Source organism: Talpa occidentalis, unplaced genomic scaffold (genome assembly GCF_014898055.3).
Source record: "Talpa occidentalis isolate TD23 unplaced genomic scaffold, MPIMG_talOcc4v2.1 talOcc4.11, whole genome shotgun sequence".
NCBI lineage: Eukaryota > Metazoa > Chordata > Mammalia > Eulipotyphla > Talpidae > Talpa > Talpa occidentalis.
The window spans coordinates 3,586,266-3,612,233 of record NW_023601104.1 but is presented as its reverse complement, the minus strand read 5'-3'; the positions used below and the strand labels follow the sequence as shown (position 1 = coordinate 3,612,233).

Below are 25,968 nucleotides of genomic sequence, written 5' to 3'. Positions count from 1 at the left end.
CAGGCTTATTAAAGATGAGATGACATACAAACCACCAATAGTGGTATTTAAACCCAATTACTTTTAAGGTAGGTCAGATACAGCTGTTCAGGCATTACAGAAGAGGGTCCATTGACATTAAAAATGTTACTTAAAAAAAAAAACCTCATACAGTCTGCTGGCATTTCATACAAACCACTGGAGGAGGTAGTAATATAAAGTGTTGGAATTTAAAATACAAGGTCAGTACTAACTGTAAACATTTCTAAAGCATCATATTTAATTCTTTATAACATATGTAGTGAAAAGAAATTAGAATTCATAAAAAATAAAAAAGCAAAAAATAGAAATATTTAGTGAATTTACTCAAGTGAAGGGCGCTTAAATGATACAGAACTGAAAATATTAGAAATTTATATACAATGAAAAGTGAATATAAATTAGCTAATTCCACAGACAGTTCCAGTTAATAAGCATTCATACAAATACATATTCATCTTTTTCTTTTACATAGGAGTAACACATACATACATAATTCTGGCAAAAAAATCAGAGATTCTGAAATATTCTCAAGCTTTAAAAATGATGTGGAACAGTTTTAATAACATTCTATATAAATGGAAACCCCTGATTTAATTCCATGATTTTATCATGCCAGAAACATGTCTGGTTTAAATTTTTTTTAAACAGATATTGGTATCATACACATTGGCTTATTAATAATTAAGGCATTTTGTATACACAGTATCTCAGTGTGGACAAAAAATTTTTAGTATTGATTACTTGCGATGATGTTTTTAACTTTCAAAGTCTTTCCAACATAAGAAAATAGCTGCACACATTTAAGTGTTTTATAAAACACAATCTTCAAAAGACTGTGGTCTTTGTGGTTCCTAGAAATAAGTCCTGTCTTATTTTTTCACACAGTATAAATTATATTCTTATGCAGGATTGCAATAAGACCCAGTAGTTCTTAAACAATGCTACCAAACACCATGTAAATCCCAAATGCAGCAAAGGCGAACAATCTTCATAGTGCACTTTCACCTCATTGAAGCTGAAGCTGCTCCTTTCAGATATTTTTCCACTTCAATGTGAAGTAGATGATTAGCTTCCATTAGTGGTTTCATTATGTAGCTTCTTAAAGAAAAAAAATGGTTTGATTTCTTCCACATTTGGTTCTCAGATGATACATTCTTAATGGAAATCATATAGTCCAGGGATGTTTTAAGTAACCAAATGCTCTCTAGTAGACAAAGTTTCTCAATTCAACTGTAATAAATAAGCATCTACATCCTTAGAGAATAAAACAAAAATAATTCATTAGCCAGTACAGTAAATACACATATACACAATCCATTTTCCTCTCCCATTTTACCACTTGAAATGCCTTCATTTCCCTTTGTGACCTTTTGAGGGTAAAAGATGTGTCTTAGAATTTTTTTTTTTAAGATTTATTTTATTTATTGATGCATATAAGCACTGGGGTGTAGGCCAGAGATGGGAGGGGGGGGGTGAGAGAATTCACTAGAGACAGGTAGGGAGCAGAACAAGTGGATCTACTGAAATATACTGCTGAGGGGAGCAGCAGGCCAGACAGGAGAGGTCTGCTGTGTAATGTGGGTCAGCTCCCTGGCCAGGGATCAAACTCGTGCTGCAGTAGCTTGGAAATAGCTTGGCAGCACTGTGACTTAACCCCTACGCCACTGGGAGGCCCTTAAGAAATCTTTTTTATCTATATATGTTTAGCATTGGGTCTCATACATAGCCCATATTGAATATGTATTTTCTAGGTGCTGAATGTTTTGATTCCTGTGCTAAAACAACTGCTTCAATACCTAAGCAAAATCACTAAATCATTCACAGTAATTTCTTCAGTGTCACATAAATTTTAGACCAGCTTGATGATAGCCTGATTTTTACACTCAAGAAAATGATATTTGGGGGCCTCCCTGGTGGTGCAAGGTGTTAAGATACAACTTATGAAACTGTCCGCAGCTACTGCAGCACAAGTTCGATCCTGGACCAGGGAGCTACCCACATGGCACAGCAGACCTCTCCTGTCTCACCTGCTGCTCCCCTCAGCAGTGTACTTCGGTCAATCTGCCTGTTCTGTTCCCCACTCTGTCTCTGGTGAAACATCTCACCCCCCATAACTCTGGCCTGTACCCCAGCTCTTGTATGCATAAATAAATCTTTAAAAAAAAATTATATTTAAAGGTTTAATATTGCAAGGTTTTATGATTTAATGAACTTCACAGAACTTCTAATCAATCAATATTCAGTAATTAATGTGTTCAATATCTTAAGACCATGTTCAGTAGTTTCTCCTTTGCAAAAAATTATAATTGAAAGAAAAACTTTTCAATGCAAATCTCTAGGGAAATGGTAATTGTTCAGTTATATATCAAGAATATAAAGGAGTTCTAGAACATAGTTGATATATCTTAAATGCTCTTTTTCTATCAACTTTTACTTCATTTCACTCCCAACCCCCACTATCAAAATAACAACAAATTAAAACAAAACAACAAAAACTTGAAGGAAATTGATGTTTGTTATTAAGATTTTCAACATTAACAATTCCACATTTGTATTTCATTTATACACAGTGGTAACACACTTGCTTGATATAACGGTGAAAACTTGACATCTGTGAAGTAGTTTTCAAAGCGGCGGCTGGGAGCCTTTACAGTGAAATTACATTACCTGTCTCATTTGAACTGGGCTAAAGACCTTTGGACGCGACCAAAAAGCAATTGTTTTAAGAAATCATCAAGCAATTGTTGGAGAAGTCATCCAGGTCATGAGAACTGGCTATAATGGACTTTAAGCCAGAAGTACAGATTCCCTCCTACCACTGTCTTTAGTGTTCCCTTGAATTTTTCTCCCTTCCCTCTCCCTCTTAACCTCAGAAACTTCAGTTATCAATGTCTGCTAGCTATCTTTCTTTTCATCCTGTCTAGAGAATCGGTAACTAGCTATGCATAACCAAGAATAATTTAAGTGTGTTAACACTAACCAACTTTTTCTTTTCCATTAGTTTAATTCTACTCCATTAACCTTCAGTACTGATTATACTAGCTTGCAGTGTATTCTAATATCTGCAAATGATTTGTTTGCTTTTTTTCCCTCCTACCACCACCCTTAATATCGCTATGATCCTTTCATCCTTCCTTCTCCCTCCTAACCTCAGAAACTTCAGTTGTCAGTGTCTGCTACTTCATAATTATTTTGCTTTGTCAGTTCACCTTTGTTTCCTTACATTTTTACTCATATATGTGAAATCATCCTGTATGTCTTTATCTTTCTGACTTCCTTTACTTCTCATAATCCTCTTAAGGTCCTTCCATTTTGCTGTAAATCGTAACATTTCATTTTCCATTAAATCTGAACAGTATTCCACTGTGCGTGTACATACCACTTCTTCTTTAGCCTACCAGCTATAGTGGGCACTTAGGTTGCTTCCAAATCCTAACTACAAACTTTTTGTTTTTGACCCCTTTAATTAATCTTCCTCTTTTCTTCCCATGAAAAACCTGGCTTTGCCCCACCTGTAGACATCTTTTCTACCTGAAATCTGTGTAACCTGAAATGCAATTTTCTGAATCCAACTAAACATGCTTTGCCTTTTTAATAGTCTCCTGAACTTTCGGGTTAATATCATTTTGATTATTTTCTTGAAGGTATACAAGAAGAATTTTACAAGTCTATGTAAAAAAGCCACCTGTTTTTTTTAAATCAAAGAATGTTTTTATATTTCTGACTAAAGCCCATTTATGGCAGTAGTATGCCCAGTAAAAGCATGGAAACACTTTTTAACAATGATTTTTTTTTACTGAAATAATACTTTTACTAGCAATATTTTCTCGAGTTTAAATATTAAAATACTAAGAAAAACAAATCGATATAGACCAATGTCAGATTCATCCTGTGGTTTGAACAGTTTACTTTCCCTAAAAAGCATGATATCAACAAAAGTCCAGTAAAATTGAATAGCCCAAACCTTCTGAATGTGTTCCTCACCTCTTGCTTTCTATGCATCACTTTCTTTTCTGATACATTCTTTCCTGGAGTCTTAACTTTTTTTCAAATATTTTTCTTTAATTGAAACTAAGTCATTAAATATCTTCTGCACATTATCTGTGTTTCTGTATATGAAATATATTCAATGGCTAATTCCTGAGTTCACATTTAGATCTAGCCGATGTCAAACATTTACTGATATGAAATTAACTTCAGACCTTATTAGAACAGAACTGAATTATTTTGCTGAGAGATTTGAAAGATTCATTCACAAATGCAGATTACTAACATATTACTCCTAACTTTAAAATAAGCTTAAATACAGATCTTAAGTTTAACATGTTAAGTTTAAATAAAGCTTACCTTAGCTATATTACCAGTATATCCTGGAACCAAAGTAAGATGGTTTTCCTGTTCCCACAATCCACTTAATTGTTGTTTTAAAATCTGAATATTTCTAGATGAAATAAAAAGATGCCAGTATAATACGATATGAACTTTGGTGGCAAAAACTCCTAATGAAAACAGTTTTAAAATGTTCAAGTATTTATGAGGAGAAAATTATACTATATGAAGTCAAACATCTCTTTAAAATAGTACATGTCTATTACGGAAGTATAGGTTACTTAGTTATTAAAGCAGACTTTAAAAAACAAACAGGCATTTGAAGAACTAGAAGACCCAAAGAAATGGAAAAATATTTCCTGTTCAAAGCAACTTTACAGATTCAATGCAATTCCAATAAAAATCTCAATGGAATTCTTCAAAGAAATGAAACAAATATTGTTGAAATTCATATGGAATCACAAAACACCCTGAATAGCAATAGCTCTCCTGACTAAAAGGGGGAAGAATGAGGAATTACACTCCCAGATTTCAAACAGTACTACAAAGCCATTAAAGTTAAAACAGGATGGTATTGGAACAAAATCAGACACACAGACCAATGGAATCAAATTGAAAGCCCAGAAATAAAACCGCACAAATATGGTCAACTGATCTACGGCAAAGGAGCAAAGAATATACACTGGAGCAAGGAAAACCTTGTCAATAAGTGGTGTTGGTAAAACTGGAACTGCAACATACAAAATAATGAAGCTAGAATACTGTCTCACACCATATAAAAAAAAAAAAAACCCTCAAAATGGATAAAAGACTTGAATGTAAGAATATATAGAAGAGAACACAATATATAGAAGAGAACACAGTCAAAACACTCCACGACATAAACATCAGACACATCTTTGAGGATTCAGCTCCAGAAGCAAGGAAAACAAAGAGAAGATAAACAGCTGGGACTACATCGAACTAAAAAGCTTGTAGACAGCAAAAGAGACAGTAGTCAAAAGGAAGAGACATCCCATGAAATGGGAGAAAATATTTGCACAGCATACAACTAATAAGAGACTGATATCAAAGATCTATAAAGACCTTACGCAATTCAACAAAATCAAAGTGAAACAACCCAATCAAAAAAAAATGGGCAGAACTAAAAAGACACTTCTCCAAAGAAGAAATGCAAATGGTCAACAGGCGTATGGAATAATGTTCAACATCACTAATTATAAGGGATATGCAAATTAGAACCACAATGAGATATCACCTCACTCCAGTGAGCATGGCCCACATTAAAAAAACTGGAAACAACAAATGCTGGCAAGGATGTGGAGGCAAGGAACCTTCTTAACACTGCTGGTAGGAATGCAAACTGGTCCAGCCACTATGGACAGCTGTGAGGAATTCCTCAGAACACTGAAATTGGATCTAACAGTGATTCCACTCCTAAGAATCTACCCAAGGAACACAAAAACATTAATTCAAAAGGAAACCTGCTCTCCTTAGTTTCCTGCAGCACTCTTCACAAGAGCCAAGACAGGGAAACAACCCAAATGCCCCAACATGACGAATGGAGCAAGAGGTGGTGCATACACACAATGGAGGATTACTCAGCGATCAAAAAAAGACAAACTCATGCCATTTGCTGCAACATGGATGGAGCTGAAAGGGATTTATGCTAGCTGAAGTAAGTCAGAAGAAAAAAGATAAGTATCAGCTGGTTTTATTTATATGCAGAATATAGAGCAACCGAAAAAAGGTTCAGGAAAAAGACAAAACCTTCAAGTTGACCATAGATCTGAGGCCAACAGCAAGGGAGGGGAAGGAAGGAGGGTCAAAACAGGGGAGGAAAGAGCACAAGGGACTGTGGTGATGGATCACGGGTGCTCTGGTGGTGGGAGAACCACGGGGACCACACCTGAGGGGAGAAACTAAATACTGTACAAAAATGAACAACAATGATAAGAAAAAAAAAATTTAGTGGCATGAGTTTACCTATAAATGTGTACTTACCCATCATTTATAATTTCTGTTTTGGATGACAGCTCTGACCACCACCTTTTTATGACTGCTTGAAGCCAGTTTAAACCAACTATTACATATCTGAAATGACATTTTGTCACAAAATTCAAGTGTTTTCATTCAAGAAGCCTTTACAAAAGGTGATTCTTCCCCTCCACCCTTGCCCCCCCAAAACCTCACATAGACACACTGATCTCTCCCCGCCTTGAAAATGTACATATGTAACTTATCTATAAGTGGTTTTTTAATTGTTCTTGAGCTATTTCATATTCTTTTCCTAATTGGATATTCCTAAGCTCCTTGAAAACAGAAACCATGTATGTCTCATGGAGCTCAAGCTATTATTATGCACTCATAAGTCACAAAGAGAAGGATTTTGAAAGAAAAATAGGAATTAGTACTTACTCTTCAAATTTGCTTTTAAGTAGTGACTTTACTAGAGGCAATAAATCTACACAGCAGCCAAGTGAGATATATTGTTTTTCTTCCTGTAAACTAAAATAAAGAAATACTAAATTATAAAAATATGTGCAGGACATAATTTGTCCTTCTCTGACCTTATTATGAAAAATATTCAGATTTACCTATTAGTAAGTACAGGCAGGCAATCCACCACAACACCGAGGTCTTCTATCCTGTGGGTACAAAAAAATAGCATTGTTTAGAGAGCTGATTTCCTATTTAATATGATAACATTAACATAGCTTTTGAGAAATTCATTCATTCAGCAAATCCCAGAGTCTAAGATGAGTGCGGTGCTAGGGACACAGTCCTGAAAAGAGAGGGCTTGTATTTCTCTCTCTCTCTGTGTGTGTGTGTGTGTGTGTGTGTGTGTGTGTGTATGTGTAGTGGGGGGAGAAGGCAGACAGATAAAAAACAAATGAGTGACATGGGCCTCCCCGGTGGCGCAGCGGTAGAGCGCTGGGTTGCGAAGCTGCCCGCAGCCTCTGCGGCGCTGGTTCGATTCCCGGCTGCTCCCTGGCCACCGGAGGAGGGTCCCACATGGTGCGCAGACCTCTCCTGCCACCCGCTGCTCCCCTCAGCAGTGTACTTCGGTCCTTCTGCCTGTTCTGCTCCCTGCTCTGGCTCTGGTGAATTCTCTCACCCTCCCGCGCTTCTGACTGTACCCAGTGCATGTATAAACAAAACAAATGAACAAACAAATAAATAAATAAAATAAAACATGCCTCTATTAAAAAAAAAAAAAAAAAAACAAATGAGTGACATTAATATAGAGTATATTACTAATGTTAAGTGCTACTGAGAAAACTAAAACAGGAAAGAAATAGTGAAGACATACATACTTTTATAGAACGTGGTCAAAAAAGGTCTCACTGGGCCTCCCTGGTAACACAAGGGGTTAAGACCCAACCTATGAAAGCAATCCGCAGCCACTGCAGCACGAGTTCGATCCCTGGCCAGGGAAATACCCGCATGGCGCAGCAGACCTCTCCTGACTTGCCCACTGCTTCCCTCAGCAGTGTATTTCAGTCAGTCTGCCTGTTCTGCTCCCCACTCTGTCTCTGGTGAATCCTCTCACCCCCTACACCTCTGGCCTGTACCACAGTTCTTGTATGCATAAATAAATAAATCTTTAAAAAAAAAAAAAAGATCATACTAAGGTAACATTTGAGAAGAGACTAGAAAACAGCAAGGAAGGTAATGATTAAAATGATTAAAATTTTCAAATAAAGGCGATTTTTAAAGGTTAAGTTTTCCCATATTGATATCTCTTCGTTTTATAGATATGCAACTTAGTCTGAAAAGGTAACAGCTTTGTTCATTCTGACAAAGCACATGGTTTTCTGTATTTTGGTTACTTTTAGACTGATGAGGAATGTAATTTAAACCATATTATCTCTACTGAAGCTAAACATAGAAAGTTAAAAATTTTAGCCAATAATAACATAAAAAGAAGAGGCACTTCAAGATAACACATTGGAAATTACTTTTATTTAACAAAAGGCATAAAAAGTCACACTAACCTCACCAAATAAGCTACCAGTTCACTTATACTTCTTTTTCTCCAGAAAGTTAAAGCTACATTCAATCTCAAATTCCTGCTGAACAAAACTTGTGCCATTGTTTCATGGTCCTGAGAAACCTGGAAGGCAGTAATCAATTTGTTAAAACATACTGAAACATGACATGAAATAGTTTTTTTCAATTATATTACTCCAGTAGACGTTTCAAAGTTATGCAAAGTTGCAGATGAACATAGTAAACAAATGATACGAATAAATTGAGGGCATTTTTAATACATTATTTGCTATCATTTTTCTTTTAAATCTCACTAATTTATTAAATAAATCATTTTAGCTTACCAACAAACCTACAATTCATTTCATAAAGTGAATTAATGAAAAAATAAATATATAAGCTGGTCATTACTAGTGAAGAGGGCTAGGAGTCATGAAATTCTGTTCTGTGACAAGTATTTAATTCATTTATTTTTTTCTATGTAGTATATTCTTCTTGTAAAAAGTTTAAATAATGCATAACTGTAAAAGATAAAAGTGAATACTTTCTACCTTCTTTTTTTTTTTTAAAGCTACTTTTTTTTTTTAAAAAGATTTATTTATTTATTTATACTGGGTACAGTCAGAAGCACAGGAGGGTGAGAGAATTCACCAGAGCCAGAGCGGGGAACAGAACAGGCAGATTGATGAAACACACTGCTGAGGGGAGCAGCAGGCGCAGCAGGAGAGGTCTGTCACGCCATGTGGGACCCTCACTGGTGGCCAGGGATCGAACCGGCGCTGCAGAGGTTGCAGGCAGCTTCGCAGTCCAGCACTCAACCGCTGCACCACCAGGGTAGGCCCACTTTCTACCTTCTTTATAAAAAAAAAAAAAAATCACCACCTAATGTTACACTCTCCAAAAGTAATCACAGTTAACAGACTGATATGTATCTTTCAACCATTCTCTAGACAAAGACAAATTAGATACACGTAAAATTAAAATAATACTTGTATTTTTCAAAATCTTGCCTTTTCACTTATTATGAAGATTTTCTAATATCAAAACATAGATAAATCTCATTTTTAAGTAATAATTACATTCTTTTTTATAATTCTAATTTTTTTTAAAGATTGATTTATTTATGCTTATAAGAGCTGGGGTAGAGGCCATAGATGCAGGGGGTGAGAGGATCCACCAGTGACAGAGTGGGGAATAGAACAGGTAGACTGGCTGAAATACACTGCTGAGGGGAGCAGTGGGCAAGACAGGAAAGGTCTGCCTCGCCATGTGGGTTTCTCCCTGGCTGGCCGGGGATCGAACTCATGCTGCAGAGGCTGTGGACTGCTTTATAGTGCAGTTCTTAACCCCTTGCGCCACCAGGGAGGCCCAATAATTATATTCTTATGTACTGTAACCTATTTAGGTTGATTCTAGTTTTTCCCTATTAAAACTATGCATCAATGAACATCTTGATGTATGTACATACATATACAAATAGACTAATTTTAGAATTAAAATAGCTAAATCAAAGGTTATATTTATTTGAACTTTGACAAAATGATACAGTATCACTCTTAGGTTTAGGCTTTCAGAACAGGTACTAGAAAATCAGGAAGAAAGGTTTGAAACAACAAAAGAGCAATCAATAAACTATTAACTAAGTGCAAGGTTAAGGAAGATTGGTGAAGTCAAAATGAGAGAGCAAAGTATAAGGAGGTCCTTGAAAACATGTCTCACTGTGGCATTAATTGAAATGTACAACTGAAACGTCATCTCAAGGTATTTGCACTCACTGTGCTTATTCCCTCACTTTAATTGAAGAATCAATGTAGGTTCCAATTTGGCTGGATTTCTGGGTTACTCACATATTCTTTTCCTTCATATATTGTTTCTATGATTATCTGACAAATGTTGGCCTTATCACTTCTATAACTACATGAAAATAGAGGGACTGTTTTTTACTAATCTATCTCTCAGAGGCTGCAGAATACATTACACAGCATTATTTATCCACAAATAAATATTTGTGGATGAATTAGAATGACAGTAATTTCTCTTTAACACTAAGGTTAAGTTATCATCATATGTTCCAGGGTTCATGATAATTCACTATTAAATCAAATTCTCCCTGCTTCCTCTTTTCTTACAGATAATATACACACTTCCTTCACCTCCCCTAGCATTGCTAACTTTCTATTATTCCAAGATATTATTTTTACAAAGATGTTTTCTTTTTTTTATTTTTAATTTATTTATTTATACAAGCACCGGGTACAGTCAGAAGCTCGGGAGAGTGAGAGAATTCACCAGAGCCAGAGTGGGGAGCAGAACAGGCAGACAGGCAAAGTACACTGCTGAGGGGAGCAGCGGGCGTGACAGGAGAGGTCTGTGCGCCATGTAGGACCCTCACCAGTGGCTGGGGATAGAACCGGAGCTGCAGAGGCTAAGAGGGCAGCTTCGCAGCACAGCGCTCAACTGCTGCGCCACCGGGGAGGCCCCAAAGATGTTTTCACTTAGAATCTTTCCTTACCTCATTTCATTATGGTTTTAGTTAATAACACTTTCCTTTCATTTAGTCCATATTTATCCTAAATATGATGTTCATCTTCATTCACTTATATACACTTATGACTATTTTAATTTAAAAAGATTTTTTGTCTGCTCATCTGCCACATAAAATGCTTTTAAAGCTGTCATGCCAGAAACAATACTGTTTACCAAATAACAAAGAAACTAAGGTACTGTAATGTTATATATTCATAAAAAACTACAGAAGTTTATTTGATCACATGGAAAAATAACCATATTAAATATAAACATTGGGGCCTCCCCGATGGCGCAGTGGTTGAGCGCTGGGCTGCAAAGCTGTCCGCAGCCTCTGCAGCGCTGGTTCGTTCTCCGGCCGCCAGCGAGGGTCCCACATGGCGCACAGACCTCTCCTGCCTTGCCTGCTGCTCCCTTCAGCAGTGTATTTCGTCAGTCTGCCTGTTCTGCTCCCCGCTCTGGCTCTGGTGAATTCTCTCACCCTCCCGCGCTTCTGACAGTACCCAGTGCTTGTATAAATAAATCCTTAAAAATAAATAATATAAACATAAAGTTATCAAACAATATGTATAGCATGAAGAAAAATAATTTAAAAATATTATTTCCAAATGTTGAGGTTATGAGTAACTTTTTCCTTTTGGGTTTAACTTTCACGACATGTATAACAAACATTTATTTTTTTTTAAAAAAGGGTTTATTTATTTATGCATAGAAGAGCTGGGGTGTAGGCCAGAGGTGGGGGGATAGGGTAGGGAAGAGGATCCACCAGAGACAGAGTGGGGAGCAGAACAGGCAGATCTACTGAAATACACTGCTGAGGGGAGCAGTGGGCAGGAGAGGTCTGCTGCGCCATGTGGGTAGCTCCCTGGCCAGGACTCAACTCATGCTGCAGATAACTTCATAGTGCTGAGACTTCATACCTTGCGCCACCAAGAAGACCCATTTAATAAAAATTATTGTAAACTTGTGTCTTTCTAAATTTTATTGTCATTTCTTCAAATATCTTTTTAATTACTTTTTTGAGGTATAATTTACATAAAACACTCATTGAAAGTAAATAATTCAATGATTTTTAATAAATTTACAGAAATGTATAACCATTATCACAATCAAGTTTTACAATATTTTACCAGCCTCCAAGTCACCTTGTGCTTGCTGAAACAACTAATTTTACCTGAGCCAGAAGAACATCACATGTCAGCAGGTTTATCAGAACAAAGCTTCCACTAGGATTTTGAAAACCCATCACAATGTGCCTGGAGTCTGACTCCGGTGGTACACTTTTTAGGCAAGATTCTTTCTTTACCTCCCTTTAAATTTCTAATGGCCAATCTGTCATTATGGATAAATATAATAGCCTGTCAATCATTTCATTCCAACTCATGTATCAATCACTAACTGAGAGAAATGGAATAAACTGGTGATTCAAATTTGGTTATTCTAGAAATTGTGTTAGGGAGTTACTAGCATTCAAATAAGTCTGAATTCAATAGGTGGTGAATTATTCTGTTATTTGGACTACTCTGTTATTCTGCAAAGTATGGTAAAGAAAAAACCCAATAGTAAAACAAGAATAAAGTTAAACATATAAATTACTTACCTCAGAAAAAAATGTACTATATTTTGATGATGGGTTTTCTGTCTGTGGAGAACTAGAATCACTGGAGTTAACCACATATGTTCGACTATCAGGGCGTAATTTCTCAGGCAGATGGCCTGCACAAGCCAGTTCATTTTCTTTATTTGCCATGTCACAGTCCCCACTTGTAGGGGACTGCTTTTTTCTGTAACAAGGATTTGGAAAAGGATGAACTTTCTTTCTGCGATAGATCACCTTATGTAGTTTATCTGGACTTTTCACAGCTTGTCCAACTGTTCTGTAAAAAGAAGGGATTTTCATAAATGAGTAAGAACATGAAAATTTTAAAAAGTTTTTAAACAGAAAGATTTACTAGGCCACATTCTGTGGTAACACCTACTAAATTAGAAGTAAGCAGCATTTTAAAAAATCTCAACTCTTAGATTGAAGAAGAAAATAAAAGAAACCATCTGGAAAGCAAGGAACAGGATATTTTACAACAAATGACAATAAAATAAGGCCTAATAACTGATGCTTTTAAAATGAAACATTATAGGCTTTGCGGAAGAAAATGAAAACATTTTCTAGTAGCCTAATCCTTTAACAAAGTGACACAATAATTATCCAATATTTTAAAATTTATTTAATTCAGGTAGTATATTTAATTTTATTTGAGTAAGATAAACCACAAAAGAGCAAATTTCATGGTTTAGGATAGTAGTTCTCAAATGTTTTGGTTTCAAGATATTTTGCGCTCAACTTCTTGAGGTCTGATAAGAAATATTTTTATATGGGCAGTATCTACTGACATTTACTATATCAGAATCAAAAACTGAGAAAAATTGTTCATCCATTTTAAAAAATAATACTCATTACATTTTAACATAGAATATTTTACCCAAAAAAACTCCTTTATTTTCTAAAACAAATAGAGTGAGAAAAATTTTACATTTTTGCAAAAATTTTAATATCTGGTTTAGCAGAAGACAGATGGATTCTCATATCTGCTTCTGCATTCAACCTATTGTCAGATTAATATTCATTTTTTTTTTTTAAGGCATTTTTATTTATTTATTTATTTATTTGTTTGTTCGTTTATACATGCACTGGGTACAGTCAGAAGCACGGGAGGGCGAGAGAATTCACCAGAGCCAGAGCAGGGGCAGAGCAGGCAGAAGGACCGAAGTACACTGCTGAGGGGAGCAGCGGGCGGCAGGAGAGGTCTGCGCGCCATGTGGGACCCTCCTCCGGTGGCCGGGGAGCAGCCGGGGATCGAACCGGCGCGGCAGAGGCCGCGGGCAGCTTCGCAACCCAGCGCTCAACCGCTGCGCCACCGGGGAAGCCCCAGATTAATAGCCTTTCAAAAGCTCTCCTACACTTGTAGGAGAGAGAAAATAAATAGATAAACATGATCTCGGTATTCTTGTTAATATAGTTTTGAATGCATAGACTCACTAAAATAATGAGTCTGAGAATGAATGCCACTTTTACCACTTTCTGGGTTCTGACTAGGAACAACTCACTTCTCTGATCTTTAATTTTCTCATAATAGGGCTAACGATACCTATCTAGTACAACTGCTGTAAGGATTTTAGTGATAATGCTGGTGTAGTTAGTGCCATGCCTTCCACAAAGGACCAGCTGGACAATACTAGTATTATAATAAAAGAGAGTACTTGTTTATTTTTCCTATTTTCACTTTTTTTTAAAAAAAGATTTATTTATTTATACAAGCACTGTGTATCGTCAGAAGCGCAGGAGGGTGACAGAATTCACCAGAGCCAGAAGGGGGAACAGACAGGCAGACTGACAAAATACACTGCTGAGGGGAGCAGCGGGAGCTGCAGGAGAGGTCTGTTGCGCCATGTGGGACCCTCGCCCGCAGCCGGGGATCGAATGGGCGCTGCAGAGGCTGCAGGCAGCTTCGCAGCCCAGGGCTCAACCACCGTGCCACCAGGGGATGCCCCCTATTTTCACTCTTAACTAGCTTTCAATATTCGCTCTTTCCCACAAACTTTAAAGAAGCTCTTACCTATTTATGTAAGCAGCCAACTGTTTAGGAGATTTCTTAACCTGAAAAACAAAAGTAGGTAACTGCAGCATAGTTAAGATCTTTAACAACGACATATAAACTATGTGATTGATATCAACAAATCTGAAATTGGTCAGGTTTTTCAGTTAAATCCTTTTCAGTTTTAATGCTATAATCTCAATCATTAATTACAACAACATAGTGTGTCACTATTTTTGGGAAAGCAATATATCCATCTCCCTATTTTCCATGCCACTCCCCACATGTTAAATTTACAGGATGCTTAATAAGAAAGTTGAATTTTAGTATGGTTTAGAAGAAATATATCAGCGCTAATGAGTCTTGCACTAGAAAATAAAAGCATCTCTGAGTTTTTCTTTTCTTCTTAATGTTCAAATCATATCACGTCAAAGCAGTATTCTATAGCCAAAAAATTTTTAGAACTTTTGGAATATAAACAATTTCCAATATTTCACTAATTCTACTTAGTTCTAGACAGTAAGCAGAATTTAACCAGAACAATTCATACATTATTCTAGAATATCACAGAATATCTAAGAGTTTTAGACTATCTGTGATGGACAAAATGATTTCTTGTGCCCAAAAATCCTTGTGAAGATCCTAACCCCAAAGTCAGAGTATTGGAGATAGGGTTTTGGGGAGATAATTAGGTCATGATGATGGAGACCTCATGGGCTGAACTGGCATAAGGAGCCCATAATATTCTCTTGCCTCCTCTACTATACAAGGACACAAAGAGACAGCCATCTAGGAGCCAGGAATTGGGCCCTTACCAGATACCAAATCTGCTAGGGCTTTGATCTTGGCCTTAACAGCTTCCAAAACTGTGAGAAAAAACTCCTGTTGTTTATAAGCTACACAGGCTGTGGTATTCTGTGACAGCAAACTGAACAGACTATGATACTGTCTTATCAATTACCTAGAAGCCATGAACTTACCTCCTTCATGTTCTTATTAGTGAAATTAGAGGTTCTTTTTCTAGGAAGATCAATGGAGTGATCCTCAATATTATTACAAAAGTTTCGTTTTTTAACATTGTGGGTTTTAGATGCCATAATCTCTTAAATACCTAGACAACAAAATAAAAAAATGGAAAGTACAAAAAGCAAAGAGTCTGGTTATTTTCTTAACACACATACAAAAATATAACAGCTTTATACTATATAAAAGAGGCTTACAAGTAAAGCAGAAGATTACAGTTCTAACTTACACGTTCTTTTAAACCTTAAACACAGAGGAAGCACAAGGTAAAGCATCCCAAGAAATTAAAACTCTTCCTATTCTTTTTAGTTGCAACCAGTTATAACATAGCGTGTATTTTTTTTGCCAATGCAACATATCAATCTCATTTTCTATATCACTAGCCATATATTAAGTTTGAATTTATACATTATAAAATCAAGTCTATATAATAGGTATGTATGGTATCTGGTATCCAAATGTAAAGAAGCCTAAATTTTGAAATCAAATCACAGGAATGCAATCACAGTAAGTCAGAGGAACCAAAATCAGACCACATGCATCTGACTTGTTTTGTCTTTTTTTTTTAACGATTTATTTATTTATGCATACAAGAGCTGGGGTACAGGCCAGAGATGCAGGGGTAGAGGATTCACCAGAGACAGAGTGGGGAACAGAACAGACAGACTGACTGAAATATACTGCTGAGGGGAGCAGAGGGCAAGACAGGAGAGGTCTGCCTCACCATGTGGGTTGCTCCCTGGCCGGCTGGGGATTGAACTGTGCTGCAGAGGCTGCAGATTGCTTCGTAGTGGGTGCCTAACCCCTAGTACCACCAGGGAGGCCCTATCTGACTTGTTTTATGCTTAATCCTTAAATTTTTCTTTCATCCCTATAGCTAGCTCTCTAAAGCTTTCTCTAACTTTCAAAAAAAAAAAAAAATCCACATGTTCCTATTTTTCCAATTACATCCAAAGTTATAAAATACATGTGATATCTCATTTATAAAACAGAGGAAATTAGTGATTTCCCCTATTGCACTCAGGTTTCACACAGGAAATTTATTTCAGGTCATGGTCTGAACACAAGTTCCTCCCTCATTCTTTCTTTATACATTACTGAACATTTACTCTATGCCAGGAACTGGAGTTCATACAGATGATAGAAAGAGATCATGTTCTTAAAAAATCATTCGGGAAGTTTTTTTTTAAAAAAGATTTATTTATTTATTTATTTATGCAAGAACTGGGGTGCAGACCAGAGGTGTGGGGGGTGAGAGGATTCACCAGAGAAAGAATGGGGAGCAGAACAGGTAGACTGACTGAAATGCACTACTGAGGGGTGCAGGCGAGACAGGAAAGGTCTGCTGTGCCATGTGGGTCACCTGCCAGGCAGGCAGGGGAATTAAACTCATGTTGCAGTGGCTGGCAATAGCTTGAATGCACTGTTTTTAACTCCTGTGCCACCAGGAAGGTCTCTGGGAACTTTTTTGAAAAGACATCTTTCTGGGCTCTAACTGCACATTGGAACTCTTCAGATCTCAAGGTGAAGCCCACAGCAATTACACTAAAAACAAACAAATAACTCCACAAGTATTTCTGATGCACACCCCTAGCAGAAAATGTGTCTTAGAAGGGTCTCCTTGGTGGCGCAAGAGATTAAGACGCAGCACTGTGAAGCTATCCACAGCCACTGCAGCAGTTCAATCCCCAGCCAGGGAGCTACCCCCCTATGGCGCAGTAGACCTCTCCTGACTCACCTGCTGTTCCCCTCAGCAGTGTATTTCAGTTAATCCGCCTGTTCTGTTTCCCACTCTGTCTCTCTGGTGAATCCTCTCATCCCCCCCACACCTCTGACCTGTACCCCAGTTCTTGTATAAAGCAATCTATCAATCAATCTTAAAAAAAAGAAAATGTCTCTTAGGTACAAACACATGAAATTCTACAATATTTTCAGGGTAGTCTAACATTTTCTGCCACTAACCCATGGTGAGTCCTTCCACCTCCACCCACAGATTAAGAAACTTGTAGGATGAGACTTTAAAACATAAAGTAAATGCTTATAATAATACAATAAGGACCCTGACAGAGGGGCACCCATGTGAGTCAGCAAAGCTTCACTGAAGAGAGTCTTAGAGGACAAATAGCATATTGAGAAAATATCATGTGCAGAATGAAAGGCATGAAGCAACATGGTCTGTCTGGCAATTTCTCAAGGAAATGCATGTGACTGGAGCTTAGGCTGGTGTGGGCAGCAGAATGGGAGAAATGAGGCTGGAAAAGACAGACAGAAGCTAGATCATAAAGGGTCTCGCCTAAAAGGTATACTTTTTTCTTAAAAAGGGGTTTTGGATTAAGGATAATGGACACATATGCACTTAATTCCATCCTCCCCTGAAAGCCCAGTACCATGACAGTTAAAGAGCTTTTAGAGGCGTAAAACACACATGACAAAGAGAAGGTGGGACAATGGCAACAACATTGTGGAAAGTGCAACGGCGAAGTGATAAACAGCTTAGCAGATCTGAGAGTCTAATCCTAAATAAGCAGTGAGGAAAGGTGAAAAATCAGAATCCCTAAGTAATTGGCAATACTAAGGACCTCAAAAAGTATGGATGAAGGGGTGCAAGGCGTTAGGCACTGCACTATGAAGCAATCCGCAGCCTCTGCGGCACGAGTTCGATCCCTGCCCACCAGGGAGCAACCCACATGGTGCAGCAGACCTCTCCTGCCTCGCCCGCTGCTCCCCTCAGCAGTGTATTTCAGTCAGTCTGCCTGTTCTGTTCCCCACTGTCTCACCATGGTGAATCCTCTCACCCCCTGCATCTCTGGCCTGTACCCCAGCTCTTGTATGCGTAAATAAATAAATCTTAAAAAAAAAAAAAAAGTACGGATGAAGATGGGCTTAAGAACAAGTTGAATGAAAAACAAACAAACAAAAAAAAGTTGAATGATGACGTATCCATTTATGACAGGTCCCTAAAATCCCTTTTCCATTCTAGAAGACTGGCATTTTGAAATACGATAAATTTAAGAGTCCTTGGCATGAGAAACACCAAGCAAAAATGAGCATGAGAGGAACAAATTCTAAAAAGGAGGATCAAGCACAAGTTAACATACTAGATGCTGAGACCACTAAAGTTTTTTCTATCACTTGCCTTGCAACAAATACTCTTGGAAACTAAAAATATGATATAACAAGATAGCAGAATAACTCAACAGAAGCTGAGAGAGAAAGTTTGACGGTATCTCCTAGAATAAAGGGTAAAAGATAAAGGGGGAAAAAATCATAAGACTGTCTTAGAAGGACCAACATCCAAATACATGGAATTTCAGAGAGTACAGAGAAAGCAAACAGGAAATCAAAGAAGTAATTCAAACCAACTGTACAGGTTCGAAAGACATTAATTTCTAAATTGAAAGGGCACAATGAGGGTCAGCATTCCGCATGAAATAGACTGACAACACATATCACTGTTAAATTTCAGAGCACTAAAAAGCAGCCAGAGGAGGTGAAAACATACAGGAAAAACAAAACAGTAAACCCTAGAACACAAATTAGGTCACATACAAATAGTAAAAACATAGAACAGCGCCTCAAAATTTCTTAGGGAACCTGGAATTTTATTTTATTTTTTTAAAGATTTATTTATTCATGCATAAAAGAACCGGGGTACAGGCCAGATGTGCGAGAGGGTGAGAGGATTCACCAGAGACAGAGTGGGGAACAGAACCCGCAGACTGACTGAAATACACTGCTGAGGGGACCAGTGGGTGAGACAGGAGAGGTCTGCTGCACCATGTGTGTATCTTGCCAACCGGCTGGGATTGAACCCATGCTGCAGAGGCTGTGGACAGCTTCACGGTGCTGTGCTCAACCCGCTGCGCCACCAAAGAGGCCCGAACCTGAAATTTTATATACAGTCAAATTATCCATCAAGTATGGGTGTAGAAGAAAGATAGCTTCAGATATTCAAAGTTCAAAAAAAATGCTCTCCCATAGCAACCAGAAATTTAATAGGCGATAATGAGAAATACAAGCAACAGAGATCCTATAGGAGAGAATAGGTTGGGAATTTTCAAGATAGTTATGAAGGAAGATCCCATGACGGAGGCTGTGCACCAAAAGTAGAGGATGACCACTGCAGCAAGTTAGCAGAATGCAGGCAGAAGTCTTCACATAAATGACTGGTGCTCATTAGACAGAGGGAGAGAAATGAGAGTCACAAAGCAAAGGTACATTTTTCAGGTGCTAAAAGGAAAGAACTGTCATTCCCAGCCTGATATGCAGAGGATATATCTTCGAGGAATGAATGAGAAAGCAAGACATTTTCAGATGAATGAAAATTAAAGAAGGAATCTTAGAACATCAGAGAGACAAACGAAAATGGTAAGGCATATTATATTTGAAAGTTGAAGCAAAATTATAAAACTAATGAATTTCAAAATATATGCAAATATTTAAGACAATTACATTGTAAGTGGGGGGAAAGCAAAAAAAAGTAAGGTTTCCACACTTCACTCAAACTAGTAAAATGACAACACTAGAAGACTGTTGATAAGCTATATATATACTGTAATATCTAGAAGTAGTGCCAAAAAAGCTTTCTCAGGAGATAGCCTCAAAAGACAGATAAATCATAATGGAATGCTTTAAAATGTTCAAGTAAGGTAAGAACTGGAAGGTAAGAAAAAGAAAACAAAGAAAAATAGAGAAACAGAAATTTTAAAATATGGTGGAAAAATATCAATAATTACAATAAATAAAAATTTTATTACAAAAGTCAGAGATTGGTAAATAAAAAACACAACCTAACAATATGTCATGTATAAGAAATCAAACTATAGTGTAGAAGTGGGCCTCCCTGGTGGCACAAAGGGTTAAGAGGCAACCTATGAAGCAATCCGCAGCCACTGCAGCACGAGCTCAGCTACCCACATGGCGCAGCAGACCTGTCCTGACTCGCCCACTGCTCCCCTCAGCAGTGTATTTCAGTCAGTCTGCCTGTTCTGTTCCCCACTCTGTCTCTGGTGAATCCTCTCACCCCGTGCACCTCTGGTCTGTACTCCAGTTCTTGTATGCATAAATAAATAAATCTCTAAAAATAAATAAAAATAAAATATAGTGGTAGAGGGAGGAAAGTAAAAGATGTTACATCCAAATACTGACTTAAAAAAGAAGTGCCTTTATTAATATCTTTTTTAAAAAGATTTATTTATTTATGGGGCATAAGCCAGAGGTGGGGGGGGGGGCGGTGAAAGGACTCACCAGAGACAGAGTGAGGAGCAGAACAGGCAGACTGAGTGAAATACACTGCTGAGGGGAGCAGTGGGCAAGGCAGGAGAGGTCTGCTGCGCCATGTGGGTTGGCTCCCTGGCCAGGGATCAAACTCGTGCTGTGGCTGCGGACAGCTTCACAGGTTGCATCTTAACCCCTTGCACCACCAGGGAGTGTCCGGCTTTATTAATATCTAATAAAGATATAAGGGCAAAGCAAAACATTATTTACTCCCTCAAGATAAAATAACAATTTTAAATGTGTATGTATCAGATACCACTGAAATATAAAGGAAGCAAAACCTGAAAGGCCTGAAAAGAGAATCAAATCCACAGTATTCTTAGAAACTAACCACTATAAGAGCAGACCCTTGTTTTTACTTGAAAGATATAATCTGATTAGTAAATAATCTGTAATATACCAATGAATGGGTATCCAATTTATCAATAAAACTGGAGTTGTCTCTGCTGCAAACAAACCTTTAGAAATCAAAGTAATTGGAGGAAAGAGGTATTCTATGCCACATTTTTAAAATAAATATTACAGAATGACTATCAAAAGTATAATAATTTGAAGCTGGAGTAATGGTCCTATTTCATTAAGTTTATTATATTCCTAAAATAGTAGTGCTATAGATATCTGTTTAAGATTCTAAAATCTTTTAATGATACAAAACAAAGATTACTATAGTTATCAGTTGAAAATCTAATTCTAAAAGCTTAAAATGGGTGGCCTGGCCTCCCTGGTGGAGGAAGGGGTTAAGACACAAGCTATGAAGCTATCCGCAGCCACGGCAGCACAAGTTCGATCCCCGGGCAGGGAGCTACCCACACGGCGCAGCAGACCTCTCCTGACTCACCAGCTGCTCCCTTCAGCAGTGTGTTTCACTCAATGTGCCTGTTCTGCTCCCCACTCTGTCTCTGGTGAAACCTCTCACCCGCCACACCTCTGACCTGTACCCCAGTTCTTGTATGAATAAACAAATCTTTAAAACTAAATCAATCAATCTTAAAAAAAATTGCAAGCCATCATCTAAGTCTTTAAGTCAATCTTTTTGTTGGTGGAAGATCTTATAAACAGTGCAACATTTTACAAAGCACAATAAAATGAGGTACACCTGTATTCACTTCTTCCTAGAATCAGTTTGTTTTGTTTTGTTTTTTTTTTAAAGAAAATATAATGTAGCATTTTTTAAAGGTGGAGGACTTTCCATCATTAGAAAAATACAATTCAGGGCCTCCCAGGTGGCGCAGCAGTTGAGCGCTGGGCTGGTGAAGCTGCCCGCAGCCTCTGCAACACCGGTTCAATCCCCAGATCCCAGGCCGCCAGCGACAGTCCCACATGGCGCACAGGCATCTCCTGCCACGCCCACTGCTCTGCTCCCCTCAGCAGTGTACTTCGGTCCTTCTGCCTGCTCTGCTCCCCGCTCTGGCTCTGGTGCATTCTCTCACTCCCCACGCTTCTGACTATACCCAATGCTTGTATGTATGTATGTATGTATGTATAAAAAAATAAATAAATCTTTTAAAAGAGAAAAAGAAAAAAAAGAAAAGATAATTAGGCCCTATTTCACAATTTCGAAAAGGGCTTAATAAAAAACAACAGACAGTAGCAAATGTTGAGTAGGATGTACAGAAATTGGGAAACTTGGGGCCTCCCCGGTGGCGCAGCGATTGAGCGCAGCGCTACGAAGCTGTCCACAGCCTCTACCATGCCGGTTTGATTCCCTGCCGGCCAGGGAGAACCCCACATGGCGCAGCAGACCTCCTCTCCTGCCTCTCCCGCTGCTCCCCTCAGCAGTGTCTTTGGTCGGTCTGCCTGCTCTGCTCCCCGCTCTGGCTCTGGTGAGTTCTCTCACCCTCCCGCACTTCTGACTGTACCCCAGTTCTTGTATAAAATAAATAAATAAATCTTTTAAAAAAGAAATTGGGAAACCTAATATATTATAGTGGAAATATAAAATGCTATAGAAACTCTGGAGATTTTCTGGGCAATTTTTAAAAATGTTAAATAGATTTGCCATATGACCCAGCAATTCTACTCTCACATATTGACTCATGAGAAATGAAAGCTTATGTCCATAAAAAACATGTATGCAAATGTTTGTAACAGTATTTAGAAGACCCAAAAAGTAGAAATGGCACAAATGTCTACCAAAACAGGTGAATAAGAAAAAGTGGTACTACTCATATGAAATACTATTCAGTAACAAAAAGCAACAATGTACTGATGCATGCTACAATGCATATGACTATCATGCTTCCTGAAAGAACAAAACACCACATATTATGCGATGAAATGTCCATAAAAAAAAAATCTAGAGAGACAGAAAGTAGATTAATGGTTGCTGAAAGCTGGGATAGCAGCCCCCGGGGGTGAAGGGGTTAGGGAAATATTCTGAAACTAGATTGGAGTTGATGATTGCACAATTTTATATATAATCATCAGTGAAGTGTACATTTAGAACAAGTGAATTTTATGGTATGTAAATTATACTTTCCTTTTTACCCAAGAGCATTTGATAGTACTATTCAAATAGATTAAAGTAAGTGTTGAGGCTTGCAAGTGTTTCTGAAGTATCATTTGATTATATGCAAAAAAAGAGAATAATCTGAAATGGAATTACAAGTGGTTAAAGACAGTGGATTAGAGGAACTGGAAAGGAAAATCTTTTAATGAAAAAAGAGCAAAAGGAAGTCAGGCCTTAAAATAAAAGCAAGAGCTTGGAGATTCTAGGAAGAGTCCAAAATGCTAATTCTACTTATAACTATTTTGAGTATTGACAGGAGTGCATCTTTTCTTAAAGACAATACAGTGGAGCCTCCCCTGGTGGCGCAGCGGTTGAGCGCTGGGTTGCGAAGCTGCCTGCAGCCTCTGCAGCACCGGTTGGATCCCCAGCCGCTGGTGGTTGGATCCCCAGCCGCTGGCGAGGGTCCCACATGGAGCGACAGACCTCTCCTGCCGTGCCCGCTGCTCCCCTCAGCAGTGTATTTTGTCCATCTGCCTGTCTGTTCCCCACTCTGGTGAATTCTCTCACCCTCCCATGCTTCTGACTGTACACAGTGCTTGTATAAATAAATAAAAATAAATAAATCTTAAAAAAAAAAGACAATACAGTGATTGATACAGGTATTTTCTTGTGAAGATAGAAAAACAATGGCCCACAGAAGGAACTGGAGAGATGCCTTCCCTTTATGAGGTAGCTATCTTCTATCAGAAAGACAAAAAAGAATCTATTCATATCTTCAGCTACAATGGCAGCCTAATCAAGAGATTAAATGTCTCTGAGTGTTCAGATACTCCCTTCCTAATCACAACAATGAGAAAAACTCATCGTACAGGAATGAAACAAGTCTGGACTTCTGTCTCTAATAATGTAAGTTATTGCACAAGATCAAATTAACTTAAGCTTTCCTTTCACATTAATACACCACAGTATAGCATTTCACTAGGAATTTCATCTTCTTGAAAATCAAAAGCAGAGAATTATAATTAATATTCCTGGTATCAATAATTCTCCAATTTCACTCAATAGTGAGTCACTCTTGCTGTTATACAGGCATGTATGGTATTCCCCAAAGGTCTAAGGCTGAAAGCAATTTATAACCACTACCTTATAATAATAAAATACATAAACAAGAAATAAAGGTTTTAGAACTTAAAGCTTCAATCTTTTTTTTTTTTTTAACTCAGAGAGATCAAGTAACTAGCCTAAAGACACTCAGCTAGTTAGTGGCAGAATTTAGGGCACTGAATCTATGCCATTCAACTACATCTTCATTTTCATTAACTGAATCCAATTCATTCCCACCTAGAATAAATATTTTCCACCCTGCACAACCCAAAAAGCTAAATAAGAGCAGTAGTAGTTTTTCTGAGGAGAAAACAAAAGGGACAGGTGAACACAAGTTACATGGAATCCCTACCTCCTAGGCTTCCCTCACCCGCTACAGGTGACCTTTCCTTCTCTCTTCTAAAGTCCACCAGTGGATTGAGAAAGCTTAAAGACAAAGCATGTTACCCATGAGGCAGCTCCCATACAAAAAAAGGAAAGAGAAGGATGAACATGGATTTTCTTCCTTCAGGAATTTCTGTGAAGGGAAAAGGAACAGAAGGTAAAGATGAGATTTTGGGGGGATAGTTTTTAGGGAATGTGGTACTGATTCCTTCCTCTAAAATTTAGCTACCAGACTCTCAATTACTGCCTTGGCAGCTGTAGCACTTATGTGTAATGATGGAAGCTGGATCAGGTTAAAAAAAACAAGGGGATGAAAAAGGAACTGTGAACGCCAAGTTTGATCCCAATGGATCATTGCCTAAAATGGATCATTGCCTAAAATCAATGCCTATTTTTCTAAGATTGTTTTATAAGTGAAAGAAAGTTTTTAAAAAAAGGAATTAAAAAAAGCAGAACACTGAATGGACAGTATAATCCTGGTTTTTCCAAAGATATATACAGATATAAATTCATATATATCTATAGATACATACATATACATACCCATTCCAATACATATATCCATTTCAAAAGATATATCATCAGTCCATTCAAAAGGGCTTTATAAAAAATTAACTTTCTTAGTAAATAAGTTATACATTGCTAATGGAATAACACATTTCCCCTCTTCATTTGCATATTCCTCTATTTTCTACAATGAACATGAATTGTTTTTAATCTGAAGAAATATTTTAATTGAATGAGGTCACTATCTTATAAAAAATAGCTTAACTATACAACTCATAGAAAAACAAAAAAGAAAGGTGTAAATGCCAAAATAAGTAACATTTGGTAGAAAAAAATGTTAACTTCTCCAAAATTAGGACAAATTCATCTATCAATATTTTTTCTTAACTCTTGCCTCTCACCTCAACTAGAACTGTGCGCCCACACAAAACTTCAATTTCTTCAATTTCTTCCTCCTCTCCTGCTTTCAAACACACTCAGGTTTCCCCTATCACCTTCTTACTTCTTCTCTACTTCGGTCCTGCCAAAGTCCTACAATGAGTGCTTTTTAGTTTCCATTTTCTCTTTAACCCTTTGAAACCTCGCTTTTATTTTGCCCTCACCTGAAAAACAGAAACACAACAAACCAAAAACAACTGCAGCTTGAAGGAAGCCTTTATAGCACAGATGATGCTCATCAATGGGAGCTAAGCCGCCTCTAAAGGCTTTGCTCATTCTTCATCACCATTTAGCTTTTCATTACTAATTCCCACCGACTCTCCTCCC

The 25,968-nt window shown here is 37.6% G+C and overlaps 1 protein-coding gene across 3 annotated transcripts in view; it reads right to left on the bottom strand.

Moving 5' to 3' along the window:
• Positions 1 to 323: 323 nt before the first annotated feature.
• KATNBL1 (katanin regulatory subunit B1 like 1) overlaps positions 324 to 25,968 on the bottom strand; it is a 45,677-nt gene continuing 20,032 nt past the window's right edge. The window contains exons 2-11 of one of the 3 annotated variants that reach the window (XM_054700219.1): positions 24,665 to 24,829; positions 15,440 to 15,570; positions 14,481 to 14,521; positions 12,470 to 12,746; positions 8,349 to 8,467; positions 6,948 to 6,998; positions 6,769 to 6,858; positions 6,355 to 6,444; positions 4,369 to 4,462; positions 324 to 1,275 (exon numbers count right to left, since the gene is read on the bottom strand). In XM_054700219.1, the coding sequence (XP_054556194.1) occupies positions 1,243 to 1,275; positions 4,369 to 4,462; positions 6,355 to 6,444; positions 6,769 to 6,858; positions 6,948 to 6,998; positions 8,349 to 8,467; positions 12,470 to 12,746; positions 14,481 to 14,521; positions 15,440 to 15,556 (912 nt within the window). In that variant the 5' untranslated portion in view covers positions 15,557 to 15,570; positions 24,665 to 24,829 and the 3' untranslated portion in view covers positions 324 to 1,242. Of the gene's footprint in view, positions 1,276 to 4,368; positions 4,463 to 6,354; positions 6,445 to 6,768; positions 6,859 to 6,947; positions 6,999 to 8,348; positions 8,468 to 12,469; positions 12,747 to 14,480; positions 14,522 to 15,439; positions 15,571 to 20,729; positions 20,932 to 24,664; positions 24,830 to 25,968 lie in introns of all 3 variants that reach the window. The other 2 variants (XM_054700218.1, XM_037502149.2) reach the window with 2 other exon arrangements.